This window comes from Dipodomys merriami, unplaced genomic scaffold, assembly GCF_024711535.1.
Source record: "Dipodomys merriami isolate MVZ:Mamm:240054 unplaced genomic scaffold, mDipMer1.0.p SCAF_81, whole genome shotgun sequence".
NCBI lineage: Eukaryota > Metazoa > Chordata > Mammalia > Rodentia > Heteromyidae > Dipodomys > Dipodomys merriami.
Window position 1 is genome coordinate 2,008,797 of NW_027206413.1, and position 19,228 is coordinate 2,028,024.

General features: G+C 38.7%; 2 protein-coding genes across 8 annotated transcripts in view; one reads left to right on the forward strand and one right to left on the reverse strand.

Annotated features, from left to right (window-relative positions):
• Positions 1-2,964: 2,964 nt before the first annotated feature.
• LOC138819685 (golgin-45) lies at positions 2,965-18,638 on the reverse strand. 5 transcript variants are annotated; one of them, XM_070011182.1, is made up of 8 exons: positions 18,431-18,638; positions 18,013-18,145; positions 16,857-16,907; positions 11,281-11,720; positions 9,423-9,622; positions 7,458-7,586; positions 5,648-5,867; positions 2,965-4,226 (listed from the first exon to the last, which is right to left on the reverse strand). In XM_070011182.1, the coding sequence occupies exons 3-8, from the start codon at positions 16,885-16,887 to the stop codon at positions 4,044-4,046; spliced, it is 1,203 nt and encodes a 400-aa protein (XP_069867283.1). In that variant the 5' UTR covers positions 16,888-16,907; positions 18,013-18,145; positions 18,431-18,638; the 3' UTR covers positions 2,965-4,043. The 5 variants fall into 5 exon arrangements, with proteins under 5 accessions (XP_069867283.1, XP_069867282.1, XP_069867284.1 ...); XM_070011181.1 differs by lacking the exon at positions 18,431-18,638 and having other exon boundaries at positions 18,013-18,207; XM_070011183.1 differs by lacking the exon at positions 18,431-18,638 and having other exon boundaries at positions 17,996-18,207.
• The window catches only part of LOC138819687 (nucleoside diphosphate kinase homolog 7), a 101,364-nt gene continuing 97,029 nt past the window's right edge, over positions 14,894-19,228 (forward strand). Inside the window, exons 1-2 of one of the 3 annotated variants that reach the window (XM_070011188.1) lie at positions 14,894-14,923; positions 15,969-16,090. Coding sequence is in view for 2 of the 3 variants with exons in the window: in XM_070011190.1 (XP_069867291.1) it covers positions 18,460-18,462 (3 nt within the window). In the remaining variant the exon portion in view is untranslated. Of the gene's footprint in view, positions 14,924-15,968; positions 16,091-18,322; positions 18,463-19,228 lie in introns of those variants that run through there. The other 2 variants (XM_070011190.1, XM_070011186.1) reach the window with 2 other exon arrangements.

A 19,228-nucleotide genomic window follows, 5' to 3' on the forward strand; every position in this document is an offset into this window, starting at 1 on the left:
ACCTGTAATTGTTCTGGGTAGTACTTCTTAGTATTGTCTTCCGGTCTATGAACATAGGATGTATTTTTAGTGTAGCAATGGCTTTGTAGTTTTCAATGTAGAAGTCATTGCCATGTTTGAACTACTGTAAATGGAATTGGTTATTTTGAGTTATATAGAAATACAAATGGTTCTGTGCACTCAACTTAAGGATTTTTCTGAATTTATTAATGCTAGCAGATTTTCTTTAGTGTATGATTTGGAACCTTTCATGTAGAGGATAATGTCATGTTTGAAGATAGTATAGGTAATACTACTACTTGCTTTCCAGATTATAGGACATGCTTTCTTTTACGGCCCAAGGTCCTGTAATATCTAATAGTAATTGTGAAAGTAGCCATCCCACCAGGAGTGGTGAGAATACCTGGTCCCTGGCATTACCACACCTGGATTATGCCCATCTTTCTCAATATTTAAAGTTTTACCATATGTACTTTCTATGACAGCTGAGATAATTGAGATGGTCATGGCTTTTTTTTTCCTGTTATCCTGTTAATGTGGTATGTTAATTTTATGTTCATCACTCTTGAATTCCTGATAAATTCTACCTGATCATGGTGTATAATCTCTTTAGCATGCTGTTACATTTCGTTTACTTGTAATTTGTGGGAGTACTTTTTCATCTGTCAATGGTATTAGTCCATAATATTGGTGGGGAAGAATTACTGGGTTGAGCCTAGGGTATCATGCAAACTAGGCAGGTGCTCTACCACTTGTTATTCCTCCAGCTTTTTTGTTTCTATTTTGTTTTTGAGACAGTGTCTCCTTAACTTTGGGCTGGCCCCCAATTTACAATCCTCCTGTCTCCTCTGGATAGTTGGGATTAAAGGCATTTGCCACCATACCTGGCTTGAAATAATATTTTCTGTGGTCTTTATTTTTGGTATTAGGCTATACTGGCCTCATAGCATGGGTTAGTATTATTACCTGTTCCTTCCTCATCAATGTTTTGTGAAGAAATAAAAGGCTGGAACTGTTCATTAAATGTTGAATAGAATCACCAGTGAAAATCTTTCGTTCTACTTTTTTGAAAAATAGACATAAACTTAATAGCTTTTTTATAGCCCATTTTTGGCATACAAAAAAATTAGATAAAAGTATGGAGTTCTCATATACTTCTTTCACATTATCCCTCTCCATATCAACATCCTGTTCCCAAATGGTAAATTCGTTAGATTGACGAACATACTCCACACTTCAGTGTTTGGTAAACTTTTAGTTACAATCTCTTTATTATCTATCTATTCAGATTGTCTATTTCTTGTTGAGTCAGTTTTGGTAATTTGTGTCTTTTAGGCTTTTCCCCCCCCTATTTCATCCGGGTTACCAAATACAGTAACATGTGGGTAATATCTCCACTTTGTATTCTGAAGTCAATCTGGCAACAGATTTGTGGATCTTTTCCAAGAAATAACTTTTAAAAAATATTTATTAAACAGAAGAGCTACATTTATTTAAGTCGGGCAAAAAGTACATTTCCTTTTGGACATCACCCTTCCCTCTCTCCCAGTTTCCCTCCCAGTCCACGCACAAGTTCATTTTTGGTATAGTGTCCAGTTAGTACCACTGCTGCATTTGTTTACCCTTTGCTCCTTCATTTCCCAAAGACAGACAAAAAACCAAAAAGACAACAAAAACAGCAAAAAAACCCACAAACAAACACCTCATTTCCATTTCCTGGAGTTCATTTCAATAAATGATCAGATGCACATAGGTATTGTGCTTTTTTTTCCCTTTCCTAAGAGTGTCGTCCTTTGGTCTCACTGTGTGTGAATGCCTGGATACCTGTATAATTTTTTATGTCCCAGTTTATTTTAGATCCAGTCTCCACAAAAGAGATAAAACATGAGCCATTTGTATCTCTGAGCTTGGTTTACACTTCATTTAACATGATTTGTTCTAGGTCCACCAAAAGGCTCCACCCCCAAGCCACTAGAGCCTATCAGTAAGTTTGTCAAAGTAGCTGGGTACAAAATTAACCCTTAAAATAAATCAGCCTTTCTGTATGCCAACAACATGCAAAAAGAGAGAAATCAGGAAAATAATACCATTTGCAATATTCTCAAAATATCTAGGAATAAACCTACCCAAAGAAACAAAAGATCTCTATAGCAAAAACTGTAAAACTTTGAAGAAACTGAAATCAGGAAATGGAAAGATCTTACATGTTCATGGACAGGTAGAATTAATATTGTAAAAATGGCCATACTGCCAAAAATGATCTACCAATTTAATGAAATCCCCATCAAAATCCCAGTAAAGTTCTTTACTGAGATAGAGAAAACAATCCAAAAATTCATATGGAACAAGACTTGGAATAGCCAAAACAAGTCTAGGTAAAAAAACAACAAAAAACCAACAGAAAAGCTGGTGGTATCACAATCCCAGACCTCCAGCTTCACTACAGAGCTTTAACAACAAAAACAGCTTGGAACTGGCACAAAAATAGACTCAAGGATCAATGGAACAGACTAGAAGACCCAGAACTAAAACCATATACTTACAGTTATCTGATATTTGATAAGGGAGCCAAAGATATATAGTGGAATAGACTGAGCATTCATATGCAGAGAACTAAAAGTGGATCCCTGTTTGTCACCATGCACTAATAATTAAAAGTTGATTAAAGACCTCAATGTCAGACCTGAAACTTCTGAAATTATTGCAATAAGAGTAGGAGAAACACTAGCACTCATAGACAGAAACTTTTTGAAAAGAGTCCCAGGGGCACAGCAGATAGGAGAGATATTCAACAACCTAAAAAAGTTTCTGCACATCAAAGGACATAGTAACTAAAGTAGAAAGAGAGTCAACAGAATGGGAGACCTTTACCACTAATACCCAAAGCCTAATTTCTAAAATATGCAAGGAGCTCAAGAAACTAACCAAGTATAAGTAGTAAGAGGCAAATAAAAGACTGAAGTCTTTGGAATGAAAAAAATAGAGAAATTTATTGCCACTTGAAACTATAAACATCGTTCAGATGAGTCAAAGAAACTGATTGACATTCAAATATTATTACTTGACTAAATTTGCCCCTTGAATTCTGTCAGGCACTTTTGCAACCAATTTGTTTATAACTGAGTATAAAAGCTTTGTCAACTTTTTTAAAGACCAATAAAACGGTATTTTATAAAGCATTATACAATAACATAAAATACATGAACTGATGGATTGTGTTTTTCTTTTCAGGTTTTTTATTCTAGAAAAATTCTGGCTTTCCCACTATTAAATATATCAAGGTAGATACTACTGTTGTGTGTTGTATTTGCCAAAATGAGCCAACAGGGAAGAATGTTTCCTTTCTCTATGTCAGATCAACTACATTCAAAATACAGAATGCCTTGTTAACAAAACCAGCAATAAAGGCATTCTGTTGAAGTTCTCATTACCTTACATTGGATCTAAGTAACTTCTATTTTCCTAATATATAGCATTTAGTTTGGAAAGATTAGCCCCTTCACCTTAATATTTAAAATTCTCTTGTAGCCCCAAAATTATCATAAAGAGAATGCAACCTCTCTTCCTTCTCCCCAGATATTACTTTATAGAATAGAAATCAGAAAACTTTTGCTATTAAGTACAGTTCTGGGCTTTGCTGTAGTGCAAAAAACAGCTTAGTTGCCTTTTCAATTACAATAGTAAATGAATGAATGTGGCCACAATTGATTAACATAGCTTGCCCATCCCTGCTTTAAATGCACCAAAATGAAATCTGTTCATACAAAATACTTGATGAGATGAATAACTTAGGGCCTAAGAACAAAGTTATAAAATCTTTCACAATTTTTTTAGCATAAACATTGTGTAATGCCTGGGATCTATTCCTGAAAAATGTCTACATGCTTTTTTTTTTTCTTACCCTGAGATATTTATTAAGAAAAGGTAATCTGGAGTTTAGCACATGAAATATCTTGTGGGTATACATTACTTCTAGCATTACAAGAACCCCAGCTCCTAGTAATAATGACTTGGGTAAGAAGCAAGCGCCAACATAATGGATGTCAAAGGGCAATAAGCTCTCCCTGGCAATGATTGCAGCAATTGAAGGTTATATTTTCATATCTAGTATAGGGATGAAATCGTCCAATATTTTTCTTTGTAGCAAGCAATGTGTTTGGAGAGTCAGAAAATGGATTATCGGGTGAGCTTTCTACACAGGTAACTGGGTCCAATATATGTAGAACCTAAGGAAAATGAGAAGTAATGTTACATGTATGTAGTATGACTCTCTCATTCTAATTGACGTGGAATACTGTATGGGAACAACCGCGTTCTTAGGTTTTGGGTTCAACACTATGCTCTCCCAACTCTTCTGACTTTCCCTGTCCTTATTTTTTGCTGGTCATAGGGCCTGAACTCTGGGCCTGGGCACTGTCCCTCAGCTCTTCAGCTCAAGGCTAGCGCTCTACCACTTGAGCCACAGCGCTACTTCTGGATTTTTCTGCTTATGTGGTGCTGAGGAATCAAACCCAGGGCCTCATGCATGCAAGGCAAGGACTCTACCACTGAGCCACCTTCCCAGCCCCTCCCTGTCCCCTTAATTGAGACAAAACAGGAACAAGAGATGAAAACAATTTTCCAATTAAGGACAAAGATAACATGTCTGGCTCACAGCTCTTGTTTTTCATGTTCATATTTCCCTAGTAGTTATTACATGAAGAAGTTATGTTTCAAAGACAATGCAACTGGAAAGGAAGTGTGAAAGGAATCAAAGGAATCAATACATATAGACACATACATACGTGTATATATATGTATGTGTATGTATGTATGTATGTATCTCCTCCTATTTTTATGTTTCTATTTTAGGTAACAGTGAAGCAAAAATGAAAGGCTTATGTTAAACTGCTTACAAATTTGGTGGGGAAAATAAGAAAGGAAGGTCTCCATATATTCTATGTCAGGTTATTATATTATGGGTCTTTAAAAAAACCCAAAACCAATTCTAAGGAAATTCTTAGCATGAGCTTCTTGACTTTAGCCTGAAGGTAATGTCGACAGATTTTAGGCAGGCGGTCTATACAATATGGAAGATGAGAAAATGGACAAGCATTAAAGGAGATGGAAGAGCAGAAGGGTAAGTTACCTTACTTCTTTAAAAACTTTATTTTCCCTACCAAATTTGTAAGCAATTACCAGAAACCACTCATCTTTGCTGTTTCTGTAACTCAGTTTGCTTGTACTTTAGCACTTAACAAAGTTACATAAAAATAGAAAGATCTCAAATTTATATAACTTCTCAGATTGGAAGTAATCTATTTAATTTACTAAATACTACTACATTAGAATTCTATACTGGTTTTTATAACAAAATGTAAATACAAAGAGGATTATCAATGGTTAGCCAGATAAAATAATAGGACCTCTTTCAAAACATTATTTTTCCCCTGAGAGTAGTAATATTAGAAAAAAAATTAAAGCTCAAAGGAGGAAATAATTTTCTCCAAAATAATTAGCGTATTACCATAAAAATCAGGTTTAGAACATATTACTCAGCGTTCAATGTCAAACTTTTAGATGTCATCTTTCAGTAAAGGGAGAATAAAATGCTACAGAACATGAAAAATATCATTTCAACATGTAATGAAAGATTAAATACTCTTACCTTTTCAGCCATTTTCTCAGCTGGAGTACTGCAGAACTCAACTGTTGATAAAATCTTTTTTTGACTGTTATTGCCAACATTTCCCAGAAGATGAGAATTTACTGCTTTTGCCAACTTATGATTTGTTACTGCTAGTTCTGCTGTGCTGTGGGGTTGTGGGCTAGGGGAGTAAGTTTGTTCTCTGCCCCATTGTAAAGAGACCAAGAGTTCCTCTAAAAATCTGCAGAGAACACATGTGAACACTGAATGTTAGTAAAAGAACAAAAATATTAAAAACACAATTTTGAGCAACTTGTTTCTAAAATCATTTAATATCTTCTCTTCAGTTCAATAAACAAGGATGTCTGATCATATAAACTATAGAGAACACCTGTTAATCCTACTACTAGATTGTTTATCTGGAAATCAGTCAACATACAGTATTTTTTAAGGTTAAGCTTATGTGCACCTATAGTTTTTATTTTTTGGTGAGTTATACTCACTGATATTTAAATACTAAGCCAATCTGCAATTCATGGAAGTATTCTACATATGACCCTACAATACCTGAATTAACCCTGATTAGTCATAATGCTCGATAATGTAGGATTTGATTTTAACATTTCTTAAGGATTTTTTGCTCCTATGTTTATAACTATAGTTTATAAATAAAGTAGCATTGTAGTTTTCTAATAATGTCTCTAGTTTTGGTATCAAAATCATGCTGGCTTCATACAATAAGTTGGAAATTGTTCTTTTCTTCTGTACACTCTAGAAGAACTTGTGTAAATTTTATTTCTTCCTTAGAGTTTTACTGGTATTCACTAGAAAATCTGCCTAGATCTGGAACCTCCTTCATTAAATGGTTTTCAAAATATAAATTAATTGTTTCAATAGGCTGGGGGCATTTAGGCTATACATTTGTTCTTGAGTAAGCTTTGGTAATTTTTCTTTCCAGTTATTGTCCATTTCATCTAAATTACTGAATGTATGAGCACAATTACTAACATTTCTATGTTTTCTATTATGTTTATATAATTCGTGGAATATACTTCCTTTCATTCTTGGCACTTATTGCCCTGTAGCTACCTTCAAAATTTCATTATTTCGATATAATAGTCAATACAATTTACTCTTAGACCGTCAATTCTTCTGGTAGCACAATTACATGAAAGTGCAAAGATGGGCTGGGAAGGTGGCTCAGTGGTAGAGCGCTTTGCCTTGCATGCATGAGGCCCTGGGTTCGATTCCTCAGCACCACATAAGCAAAAAGAAAAAAAAGCTGGAAATGGCGCTGTGGCTCAAGTGGTAGAGCGCTAGCCTTGAGCTGAAGAGCTGAGGGACAGCGCCCAGGCCCAGAGTTCAGGCCCCACGACCGGACCCACACCACCCCCCCCCCCAAAAAAAAAAAAAAAAAAGCAAGTGCAAAGAGCTTTTCTGGAAGACAGACTGTTTTTAGAAGAAGACAGTTCTGGAATATGTAGAAATGAAAACAAGTTGTAACACTGTAGAAAGTTAGAGGTTAAAAAGAGATCCTCCATAGGAAAGACAGATACATTCTTTGGCCTCTACTAAAAACTACTAGAAGTATATAAAGAATTGATTTTAAGTTCTGAGAGTCTTCTATTATAAATAATTCTATCACCCATGTTATGAATTTAAGAAGCATTCTCTTTTTTTAGGTCTCCTCCCTTTTAGACTATTTTAAAGTGAAACTTCAAGTATATGTTCACTAAATTATCAAATTTGTAGGTAGACTAAAACACCCATCACAATAACAAAAATGGCAGGAGAAACTGGGAGAGTTCAGAATATAAGCAAAGTGCCCTACTTCTGGGTAGCCATCATATCTTGACGAAACTGTTCCCGTTCACTCAGGAGATCTTGTATTGCACTTTGTGCATCACGGTTCTGACGCTGCAAAACAGCCCTGGAGTTGGTTAACTCATCGGCCATTACCCTATAAAGATTAAAATATTACATATAAATTCTGTCAATAACTTATGGAATAGCATATGGAAGTTAGTATACTTGGGGACTGCCACTTTCAGAAATTAAAGATTTAATAGTCAAATTGCTCTGCAGTTTTACATTTCACTATAAAATATTTAAACATTTTATGCATGTATAGTGTATTCAAAGGATTCAGCTAAAATATTTATAAGATGATAAGAGAAACATGAATCTAGTTTTTCTATAGTGACTTCTCAATTTACCCCAATATTACTGATAATTTTTTTCAAAAGGAATAATTATCTGTTTTTAAATATAAAAATGCTTATGTAAGAGGAAAACTTGGGGAAGACTTGATAAGAAGAGTAATTAAGGGGTGAATTTATACAGAAATATTGCCATGAGATCTCTTTGTATAATTAATGTACATTAATTTGAAAAAAATGTTTTTAACCTCCCAGCATGCTCGTTCTTCTTTCATGTGTTATATCAAGTTCCTTACAATTTTTTGGTGTATTTCAACATAAACGTATGTGTTAAAAATAGACATATGATTTATTACAGAAAGAGGTTATTGAATACAAAATTTTGTACATTTTTTTAACGAGTGAATTTTCCACATTAGCATAAGCAGAGATACCTTACTCTGTTTTAACCAAGTCTCTTCATATTTTCTACTGATTTCATGCACTAAATTTTATTTGGCCAGTTATCTATGGATGGAACTGAAGCCAAAATGTCAAGAACATTATTGAGGTAAAAACTTTAGAACTGAAATTAAATCTCAGATGAGTTACTACTAACTTAAAATGTAAAGAATTTTGACATTAGAAGTTGAACTAAGATATAAGGATGAGTTTAATTTTTATTCTTTAGAACTTTACTATCAGTGTTGATAAGGACTGTTAAGGTGCCTATTGTAATAATCTGAATTATACCTACAAAATTACATGTATATGTAATATACATTACACATATACACATATATACTTGGCTAAACTGTTCAATAAGAATTAACTCATTCTAGATTAAAAAGTTTACTTCCTCAAATAGTTTACTATACTAGCAGAACTAATGATACATGGTAGTCTTTAAGAGAGTAACCAATTACTCAAAGTGCTATAAGATTAATATGCAAAGAAATATACTTCTAAAAAGCTGATCATTCCAATTAGTAGTTCTTAAGTTAGCCTGAATGGAAATCACCAGGTGATTCCATTTAAATCAAGAGTTATTAAATGCATTGTGAAGTCTTTTGTTGCACAGATGGATAACATCCAGAACTAATCTCCCAATAACTTAATGCTGAAAGGTACTTAAGCAAATAATCATAATACCTAGCAGTGTTCCAACAAAGGCCTGTGGTTTTTACCCATGCCAGAGAGTAGCATTACCCAGTGTGCAATTCAATGACAGAGGGAATGATTGGAAAGCTCTATTATATAGATAAAGACTGTAAGAACAGAGCACAGAGGATAAATAACATTGTTCTAAGGAGTGGAAATGATTTTTGAGTCCTCTAGGTAGAAGATGAAGGAATTAATGTAATTTCCCCTTTGTGATTTTAATATTTACCGGATGTCTAAATTCACAGTTTTGTTTTAGTCTTAAGCACTGTAATGGGAGTGATTTCTAGAATGAGGGAGGTTCCTTAAAACACTTCTTCATTTAGGGAAACTGTGACAATAGACAACAGAGGAGAGAGCTATGTATTAAAAAATATTTGAAATACTCTAATAGCCTAATTTTCACACTACAATCTATGGTTTTTGTCTTATGGGCCAAAAGCCCAGTAGACAGTACAAAAACTAGGAAATGAAATATTATTTTCAAGAGAAAATACCTGCTTGCAAGGAATTTACTTCGCCATACATCACACTGTATTGACATACGTTCTAACTGTTCAGAAAGCTGAGCTGTGTTCCGACCTAGAGCTTCATTTTCTAAAATAAGCTGATTCTTCTCACGAGCTAGACGTTCAAAGTGATACTGAAGATCATCCCCGACAGAAGCCACCAGCAACTTTTTTAACTCACGATTAACCTAGAAAATAACATAGTACTATAAGCCCCAAAGAATAGCCCTGACTTTAATGTAACAAAATTAATGAAAGAGGGCTGGAGGCATGGCTTAAATGGCAGAGCACCAGCTGAGTAAGCAAGTTAGAAACCCCAATGCCCTGAGTAAAACTCCAGTACCAGCAAAACAAAAAGTTAAAGACAAACTATGTGTCTGTGTATTTTAGACCTCCATGAAAGTATGCAAGAACTGGTATTAAAATTTTAGGTTGAATAATATATTCAAACACAATTCGTACACAATGTGGCTGTAAACTGAGTGTGTTAAGAGTACAAATCATTATCATGAAATTTGCCTGGTTTATGTCAACACATGAAGGAAAAACATCAGAAAACAAAAAACAATAAATTTACTAAAAGGGAGTCAGAGAATGTTTTTCATGGTGTTCTCTCCACATTTATAAATTAAAGCTCTTTCATGCTTAAGAATTTAAAAAGAGGAAATAATATAGGGTATGTTTAAGCACATTAATATCCAATATTCAATAGCAAGTACTGGTATGGTCTAGCTACTGAAGAATGTAATTGTAATAATTGTAAAAGAATGTTGTGAGATGGGAAAACAATAACTTAAAGATTTGGGTTATCAGACAGAATGAATTCAATTATGAATCTTTTTTTTCAATATGAGTCTTAAGTCGTCCTTTCTGGGTGGTATGATTATAGATGATAATATAATAAACAATAAATAATAAAATATTTGTAAACTATGTACAAATAAAACATTTGAACAAGAGTCACTTAAAATGCTACCATTTACAAAGATTACCATCTTGCAAAAATATGTGTAATCTAGTAGATAAAAAAGGGAGAGATAAGTTCATCTTACTAACATGAAAGAGTTAAATCTATATACTGAACATTATAGATTTTCAATCTTTTTTTACTTTCTGTCAGTTTGAACTCAGGGTCTCATGCTTAATATGCATGAGTTCTACAATTTGTGCCACATACATAGTTGATTTTCATTTATGATGAAAACATTCTTATTCCACTATTCTCTTTATTTCAAGTGTCATGCATATATAAGAAAAAGCACCTGGAAGTTATAGATCCTTACAAGGACAGCTAACTTACTTTTCCATTTCAAAGCCTAACTCAACCAACCTTTGGTTTGGCAGTTTATAACTGGAATCCACTGTATAGCTTAAAGGTGGTCTTGTCCAAAGTACTTCATACTTTCATCTTTTTTTTTTTTTTTTTTTTTGCCAGTCATGGGGCCTGAGCTCTGGGCCTGGGCGCTGTCCCTCAGCTCTTCAGCTCAAGGCTAGCACTCTACCACTTGAGCCACAGTGCCACTTCTGGCTTTTTCTGCTTATGTGGTGCTGAGGAATTGAACCCAGGGCCTCTTGCATGCAAGGCAAGCACTCTACCACTGAGCCACCTTCCCAGCCCTTCATACTTTCATCTTCAACCAGGTTTAATAAAAACCTAAGTTTCCAGAACAAACTCTACAGACAGATTCTATACACACACAAGCCCTGACAAAGAGTGAGAAATTTAAGGGAAGTATTTTACAAAAATGACAATCTATGATAAAGGACATTCCACTGAAGAAATGTGGATTTGAAGGCCCAGATGTAAAGAGTACTATATATTAAAAATACTTGATTTTTTTTTTACCTCTGTCTGTACTCGGAGCTGGTTTGAAAGTCCTTCTTTGTCCTGTAGCAACCTCCTTTCAGAGTTTCTGAGCTTTTCCAATACACTCTTTACCTCTGAGAGTTCTTTCCTGGGATCTGTAAGACCCTCTGGCTGATTACTGAGTTCTCTTTTATGATATCCGAGAGATTTAACCTTCGCATTTTTGTTGGGGACATCATGAGTTATAGCAGCTTTGGGAACAAATATTCTTACAGCTTCAACTTCCACTGCTTTTTCAGCGAGAATCTTGCCTAGCTGAAGAACGCCTGGGCTCTCTGAGGGAAATGCTTTCTTCCGTGGACTCTGAAGGATTGCATGCTTTATGGACTGGGCTGCAGAGGTGACTTCGATAGATTTAGGTGACTCTTCGGTTTCCATTCCATCTCCTGCTCCTCGGAGTGGGGTTGAGGTAGGGATGACTAACAAAGGGAAAGCAAGCCAAACAAACATCAGCTATTTACCAAACAAATACTAAGAAAACTACCAGTTTGACCTGTGTTCAGAATTAGAAAAAAATGGAAAAACCTCGGAGTGAAAAGTAATTTTTAAAACAAATATATGTTAAGAAAAGATGAGTAAAGTCTCATGGACATAAAATTTCTTTAAGCAAATGTCTTCTCTTTTGATAGAAAGTCAAACCTGGAAATTTGTTTTTGACATTTATTTTTTAATGTGACATAGGTCAATAATTTAGTCTTTGACTAATTTCTATATCCTGATAAGACAAAACAGATAGTAACAACCATGCCACAGGACTGTGTGATAAGAAGGCTTTAACAAGTTAAGTGCCTGACACATAGTATAGTAGTTACACAAAATATAAAAATAAATACAAGATACAAAAATAAATAACTATATATACACATATTTGAAATCATCTATGTACCTCAAGACAGATTAGTCTATTTTTGCTGTATCTCAGTAAAGAATGCTTTTCAAGGGGTACAGGAGAACATGTGTATTATACTGAAAAACTATTAGGCAAAAATTCAATCCTATTCTTACACCTAAGGAATTAAATCCTGCTTCCATAAGGGGCAGTGCATTATGTTGTCAGATTAAACTTTCTTACATCTCATTTTCACCATATTTATTTAACTTATTATCTTATTTACTTGTTATATATATTACTTGGACTTACTATATTTTAGTTACTTTAGTGCCAGTAAAGTGCCTCATAGTTAATAAATTCATGAACAATAAATTAATGATAATAAGGGGAAGGGTTAAGAATTAGCATACAAGTCAGTAATGATTACTATAAAGATGAACTGAGTGGTCTATAGAAAGCATACCTGGTCCTGGGTGTCTGCCGAATGTAATGTAGTTCAAGTATTAGATGAGGTAGTATGGACTACTGCATTCAAGTTTACTATATAATTCTGAAGACAGGATATACATATTAACAGATAAAATAGGGCTGGAGGTATAGCTTAGTGTAGAGCACATTAGTAAGGTCCTGGGTTTCAACCCGTCCATGAGAGAGGGGGAAGAGGAGGAAGAGGAAAGAAGCAGAGAGAATGAGAAGAGTGGAGAAGGGATGGGAAAAGGAGATAATAAAAAGGTAAAATGTATTGAAGGATAGCAATACATTAAGATGTAGTAAGTGGCATATAGTTCAACAGAAATTTTCTTTTTACAGAAACATTAAAGGCAATAATAAATTACTGATTAGTGTTTAGTAAGTTTATCCATCCAACTAAATTATGTAAAAGGTAATGTAATCTCTTAAAAGTCTATTTTTTGAGAATTCTTAATAAATCCAAAGTATCCTTTGTTTCAATTATCACTAAATAGCATATCCTAGATTAAATATTGATCATGTTTCATTTTAACAATGAAATTAGGAGAACTAACTCAGTTTGGAAAGAGCATAAAGTCCTACAAAAAAGAAAGCTTTCTTAAGAATTTTTGTTTTACAGAGCTATATTAAAAGAGGAGTCATATATTGTGGCTCTAGAAATGGAATTCTCTAGCAAAATCCCCATAGAAATGAAAGCTTGCTTACAGCAATGTTAGGCAAGTAACCTTCAAAGTTACTTGCAAGGCTTCTACAGCCAAGGAAATATCTAGCAAAATAACCTCTTGAATTGGATTTGGTAGGTTTCTACTTTTAGAGAATTGTTCTTTATTACAAATATAAAAACTACAGAAGAGAACAGATTATCTTCACACATAGTCAGATGTGTTCTAGTTTCTATTAGTTTTTTGTTTTTGTATCAGTCTTGGGGCTTGAACTCAGGGCCTGACACTGTTCCTGAGCTTCTTTTGCTCAAGGCTAGTGCTTTACTACGTGGGCCACAGCTCTACTTCTACTACCATTTAGTTAGTTTATTGGAGATAAGAATCACATGGCCTTTCCTGCCTGGGCTGGCTTTGAAACTCAATCCTTGTAACTTAGCCTCATACATAACTAGAATTAGAGGCAAGAGCCACTGACACCTATTATAATAGTTTCATTTTTTAATTTTATCAAATAAAAGTTTATAATAACAATGCTCTAATGAAAGTTGACCTATATTCTCATTACTTCAAATTTTTTCAATGTTTTTATATACTGTAATCATAGTAAATTTTGTAAGCTTAATGTATTTTTATTTTGCTTCATATTTTAATTTTATAAATATATATTCCTTCAAGTTGATGTATCATTATTTTAAATTATTTTTCTGTTGTTAGTCTCTCTATAGTTTTCCACTATACTAATGTTAAGTGACACGTTGGTGATTGTAGATTACTATGAACTTTGGGTTATTGTTCTTAATAGACTTGCAGCTTGGCATGGTAGTAATACTTGTTATCCCAGCACTCAAAACAACTGTAGTGCATAAGACAAGTTTTCTCTTCATTATTTTAAAACTAAAGAACTGTTCTTATGGGCTTACAATTTGGTTTTAAGTTTGTTTAATGTTATATAGTGTAAGTTTTAGTTTGTTAAAAAGACATGTGTCATTATAATTATTTACCTACAGATTAATATCGTTTTATAGATAAAACAACTTTTAACTCTAGATTAATAAAAACAGTAATAAATACACCACCAAAAATCATGCCATTTGGGTATACTTAGGTTGGTCAAATAAGAAGCTGGTATGAAAATTCGATCATAGTTAAACAAACTGGATTTCCAGTTAAGTCCTAATATTGAGTTGGAATTTTAAGTAATGGAGATTCAAGAATAAATCTTTGCTCCTTAAATCTATCATTAAAATAAAAAAAAGTTAAGAGTATTTAACAGAAATCTCTTTCCAAACAGAATTTATCTTTACAAAGAAAATTTACTGTAAAATTCAGGAAGTTCAACCAACTTCTTTAAATCCCAATTACTCTTAACTATACTTATAGTGTCCTACTTACTAAAGCAGTGCTGAATATCAAACCTATGTTGTCTATCATAGGACAGCTCCCTCTCAGTCACAACTATGATTCTAGCTAACTCGCATAGACAAGCAGATGAGCCAGGGCTCTATAGTTTCTCACGAGGTATCATAACTTTCATAATTCTACTTTGCTCGATGACACACATAGAAACCTTTATTACATATGTTGTGGGCACAATCCAGGGCACATTCATGAGTAATTACCTCCTCTCAAGTGGGAAGACAAAAATCAATGGTACCAGGTCAGTAAATATGAGCAATGCCTTAGTAAAGCAAAACATTAATCCTTGATCTTATTCTTCTCTACTCTTTGAGGGAACCAACAAAATAACCTTTCTATTATTCATTCATCTTTACTTTCAGCTGTGATCTTTTGTCAAGAAATCGTGGCACATTCTTATTCTTCAAGAACTGATGAAATATAAGGAATAACAAGATCACTATTCTAACATCCTAGAATAGTGGGTGGGCAAGCATTTTCTATAAAGAACAAATAGTACTTTGGGGACCATGATTTAAAATCAAGCATACTATCAATGTACTTACATGGAAGAGAAAAATATTTTGGTAAAATTCAAACTATAGGAATGATTATTAAGATTTTTGTAATGTAGACCTAAATAATGAGAAAAACAAAATTATTTTTATATTTAGTTTATACAAATTCAATTCCTAATTCAGTCATATACTGGCATACTTTTTAGAACACATACAAATTTAGCTGTAATGTAATTAAATTCAGTTATAATAACATAATTAGTGATGTTACTTGATAATTTTTAAATGAAACTAATATCATCTAATAAAATGTAGCTATTATTAAATTAGAAAACTTACATTTTTATTAAGGTAAACATTATTAAACTAAATTATTATTAAATTAGAAAATGAACTTAGGAGTTGGTTCAACATTTATTGAATATTCTTCTTTCCATAGGCTCTAAATAGAGTTCCATGGGCAAAAAGTGTTGGTAATTCTATATACTAAATCCCTTTGGAGCCTCTCAATAGACATTAGTATACTAAAGGCTTTGAGACTTCCTGTGTTGTAACTACTCTTTTAATCCAGATTTTATTTGCTCCTAGAATCTTTTTTCATCTATTTTTTTTACTATCCTTCAGAACTATTAATAGATTAGTTTATCTAATTATGAATATTTAAACGTCTCAGCTCTTATTATTTACAATTTTATCTACGTTTACTAAATTGTCTTAACTTTTCATCTTGCATCTAAGAGTTCAATTTCAATTTTCTAATTTCTATGATCTCTTCTGTATACCTTTCAGAACAGCCCTAGCAGCAAACACACATCTGTCTTCATAATGAAAGAACTTCACATATGTTTGAGAGGAAGTTCTGCCACCATACCAAATCATAGTGCTCTCTCCTGAGGCTGACAACTGACAAGGTCAAGTATTAAGTCTGCTTTTTCTCAGGCCATGCATTACAAGTTACTTTTGTTTATGAATGATAGGGCTAAGAGTTGGATTGTTTTACTTATTGGTTAATTAGTCTCAGAATGTGACTTTATTTGAAAAGTTTCATTGTAAATGTAACTAATTAAGGATAAAATCATACATAAAAGCCTGGGGGGAGGAGGAACAATATGGCCACTCTCCTTATAAAAAGAGGAAGGCTGGGCTGGGCGCTGGTGGCTCACACCTGTAATCTTAGCTACTCAGGCAGCTGACATCTGAGGATCCCGGTTCAAAGACAGCCCGAGCAGGAAAGACCATGAGACTCCCTATCTCCAATAAACCACCAGAAAACCGGAAGTGGCACTGTGGCTCAAGTGGTAGAGTGCTAGCCTTGAGCTGAAGAGCTGAGTGACAGTGCCCAAGCCCAAGTTTAAGCCCCAGACTGACAAAAAAAAAAAAAAGAGGAAGGCTGGCACCTAAGGAGAATGCCTTATAACACAAATACCGAGGTCAGGGTGTTGCATCTGTAAGAAGCACCAATGAGTGCCAGAAAACCAGAAGCTAGGAGAGGGGCGGAGAACTTTTCTTAAAAACCTTCATAGAGAACAAAGCCTCACTAGCATTTATTTTGATGCTAGACATCTAGTCTTCAGAACTATGTTGTTTAAGTTATCCACTTGGGGTGACTGTGTTATAGTTGCTCTGCCATCTGTAGTGTTCCCATCTAATTATTGTTATCAAAATAAGAAAACTTACCTTTGGTTTCTAAACTTTTACGAGTAGCCATTTTTGTTTCCAAGACGCCCCCTGAAAAACAATACCATATACATACATTTAATGAGTGACTGTACTTTGAAAGATATACTAATTCTATCTATCTGCCATCTATCTATCTAACTTGTTTGTCTGTAGTCCCCACACGTTTAGAGAGGCAGCTTTCTCCTCTCTATTCTCTCCGTATAACTGTGGTGTGGTCTTTTGAATGTCTCAAAAATTAGGTTTGGTTTATCCGAAAATGCCGTCTCACTACTTTCACCGAGTGCATCACGGGGGGGGGGGGGTTTCTACCATGGCAATGACAATGAAAAACTTCCTAAGCACAGAAAATGCTGGGTGGATGCCCTGCCAAGAGGGCCAGGGGCAGGGAATGTCTCCTGACGTGGGCGGGGGGGGGGGGGGGGGCGGAGACAGCGGGACGAGGGACAGGGGGGCGGGGTACGGGGGACAGGGATACAGGAGGGGTGACAGGGATACGGGGTCGGGGGACAGGGGTACGAGGGACAGGGGTACGGGGGTCGGGGGACAGGGGTACGGGGGTCGGGGGACAGGGGTACGGGGACAGGGGTACGGGGGTCGGGGGACAGGGGTACGGGGACAGGGGTACGGGGGTCGGGGGACAGGGGTACGGGGGACGGCGGACAGGGGGACGGGGTGCGGGGGACGGGGGACAGGGGTATGGGGGACGGGTACGGGGGGCGGCGGACAGGGGTACGGGGTGCGGGAGACGGGGGACAGGGGTACGGGGTGCGGGAGACGGGGGGCGGGGGACAAGGGTACGGGGACAGGGGTACGCGGACAGGGGTACGGGGGTACGGGGACGGGGTACAAGGACGGGGACGGGCGGGCGCCGGTGTGGAAGGCGGCAGGCGTGCGGGCGAGCCCGTCCCTCCTTCCGGTCGGAGGCCGCCTCCCCGCGGCAGCCCCCTGCCCCGGAACCCCGCGCCCGCCGCCCGGCGTCGGCCAGCCTTCCAGCGCCTCACCAGCCGGTTCTAGAGACGACGCCAGCGCTCCTCCGCGCGGCTTCGGGAGGCCTGGCCCTCCCCACCGGGAGGCCGCCGCCGCCGCCCTCCCACCGCCCGGCCGAGCCTCCCCCCTCCCCGCTCCCCACAACTCACCGCGCCCCCACCCTCACCGCTTCCGGTAGTGCAGGGCTCGTTTCCGGAACTCCCTTCCGAAGGAGAGGAGCAGCGTCCGGCGTGGCGTTGAGAGCCCGGTGCCCACGGAATGTGTGACCAGCCCTCCGTGCGTGACCCGGGAACCGACGCCTAGGGAAAACGGGCCGCATTACAGGGAGCGGAAGCACATCATCCTTGAACGTCCGGGTCAGCTGTCAAGCACACGGAAGTGGTGATGTTGCAAAGGGGGAAGACGGCGTCTGGTTGCCCCGAGCGATGTCGTCAAGGGGCGGAACTTCCGTTCCCTCAACCTCGAGAGAGGAAGGGGCGGGGCCTCGCCGGCCTCACCGGCGTCCGGCAGTGGGCGGGGCTCCGTTGCCACAGTAACCGGATGCTGGTGTTGGTGTGGCGTCTTCCCGTGGCCGCCTGACTTACCGGTTTCTCGGCGCTGAGCTCCTGAGGCTATGGTGAGTGCCGGGGGAGGAGGAGCGCGGTTCCGCGTCCCGGCTGCGCGGGGTGCCAGGCGTGGGGCGCTGGGCGTTTGGAGGCGCCCGTCCCTCTGCCTTTAACGTTGCCGCCCTGCCCGGGCTCGCGGCGCCCGGCGTTCCTCCCGAGTGCGCTGAGGGAAATAGAGGCGGGGGCTGAGCTGACGGGGCCCGAGCGCGGGCCGCCACGGCGGACGGGCGGGGCGGGGCGGGCGGGGCGGGCCGGGCCTACGGCGGGGCGGGGCGGGGCGGGCGGGGCGGGCCGGGCCTACGGCGGGGCGGGCGGGGCGAGCGGGGCGGGCGGGCGGGCGGGGCGGGGCGGGCCTACGGCGGGGCGGGGCGGGGCGGGCGGGGCGGGCGGGGCGGGCGGGGCGGGGCGGGGCGGGCGGGGCGAGCGGGGCGGGCGGGGCGGGCGGGGCCTACGGCGGGGCGGGCGAGCGGGGCGGGCGAGCGGGGCGGGCGAGCGGGGCGGGCGAGCGGGGCGGGCGAGCGGGGCGGGCGAGCGGGGCGGGCCGGGCCTACGGCGGGACGGGCGGGCGAGCGGGGCGGGTGAGCGGGGCGGGCGAGCGGGGCGGGCCGGGCCTACGGCGGGACGGGCGGGCGAGCGGGGCGGGTGAGCGGGGCGGGCGAGCGGGCCGGGCCTACGGCGGGGCGGGGCGGGCGGGCGGGGCGGGGCGGGCGGGCGGGGCGGGCCGGGCCTACGGCGGGACGGGCGGGCGAGCGGGGCGGGTGAGCGGGGCGGGCGAGC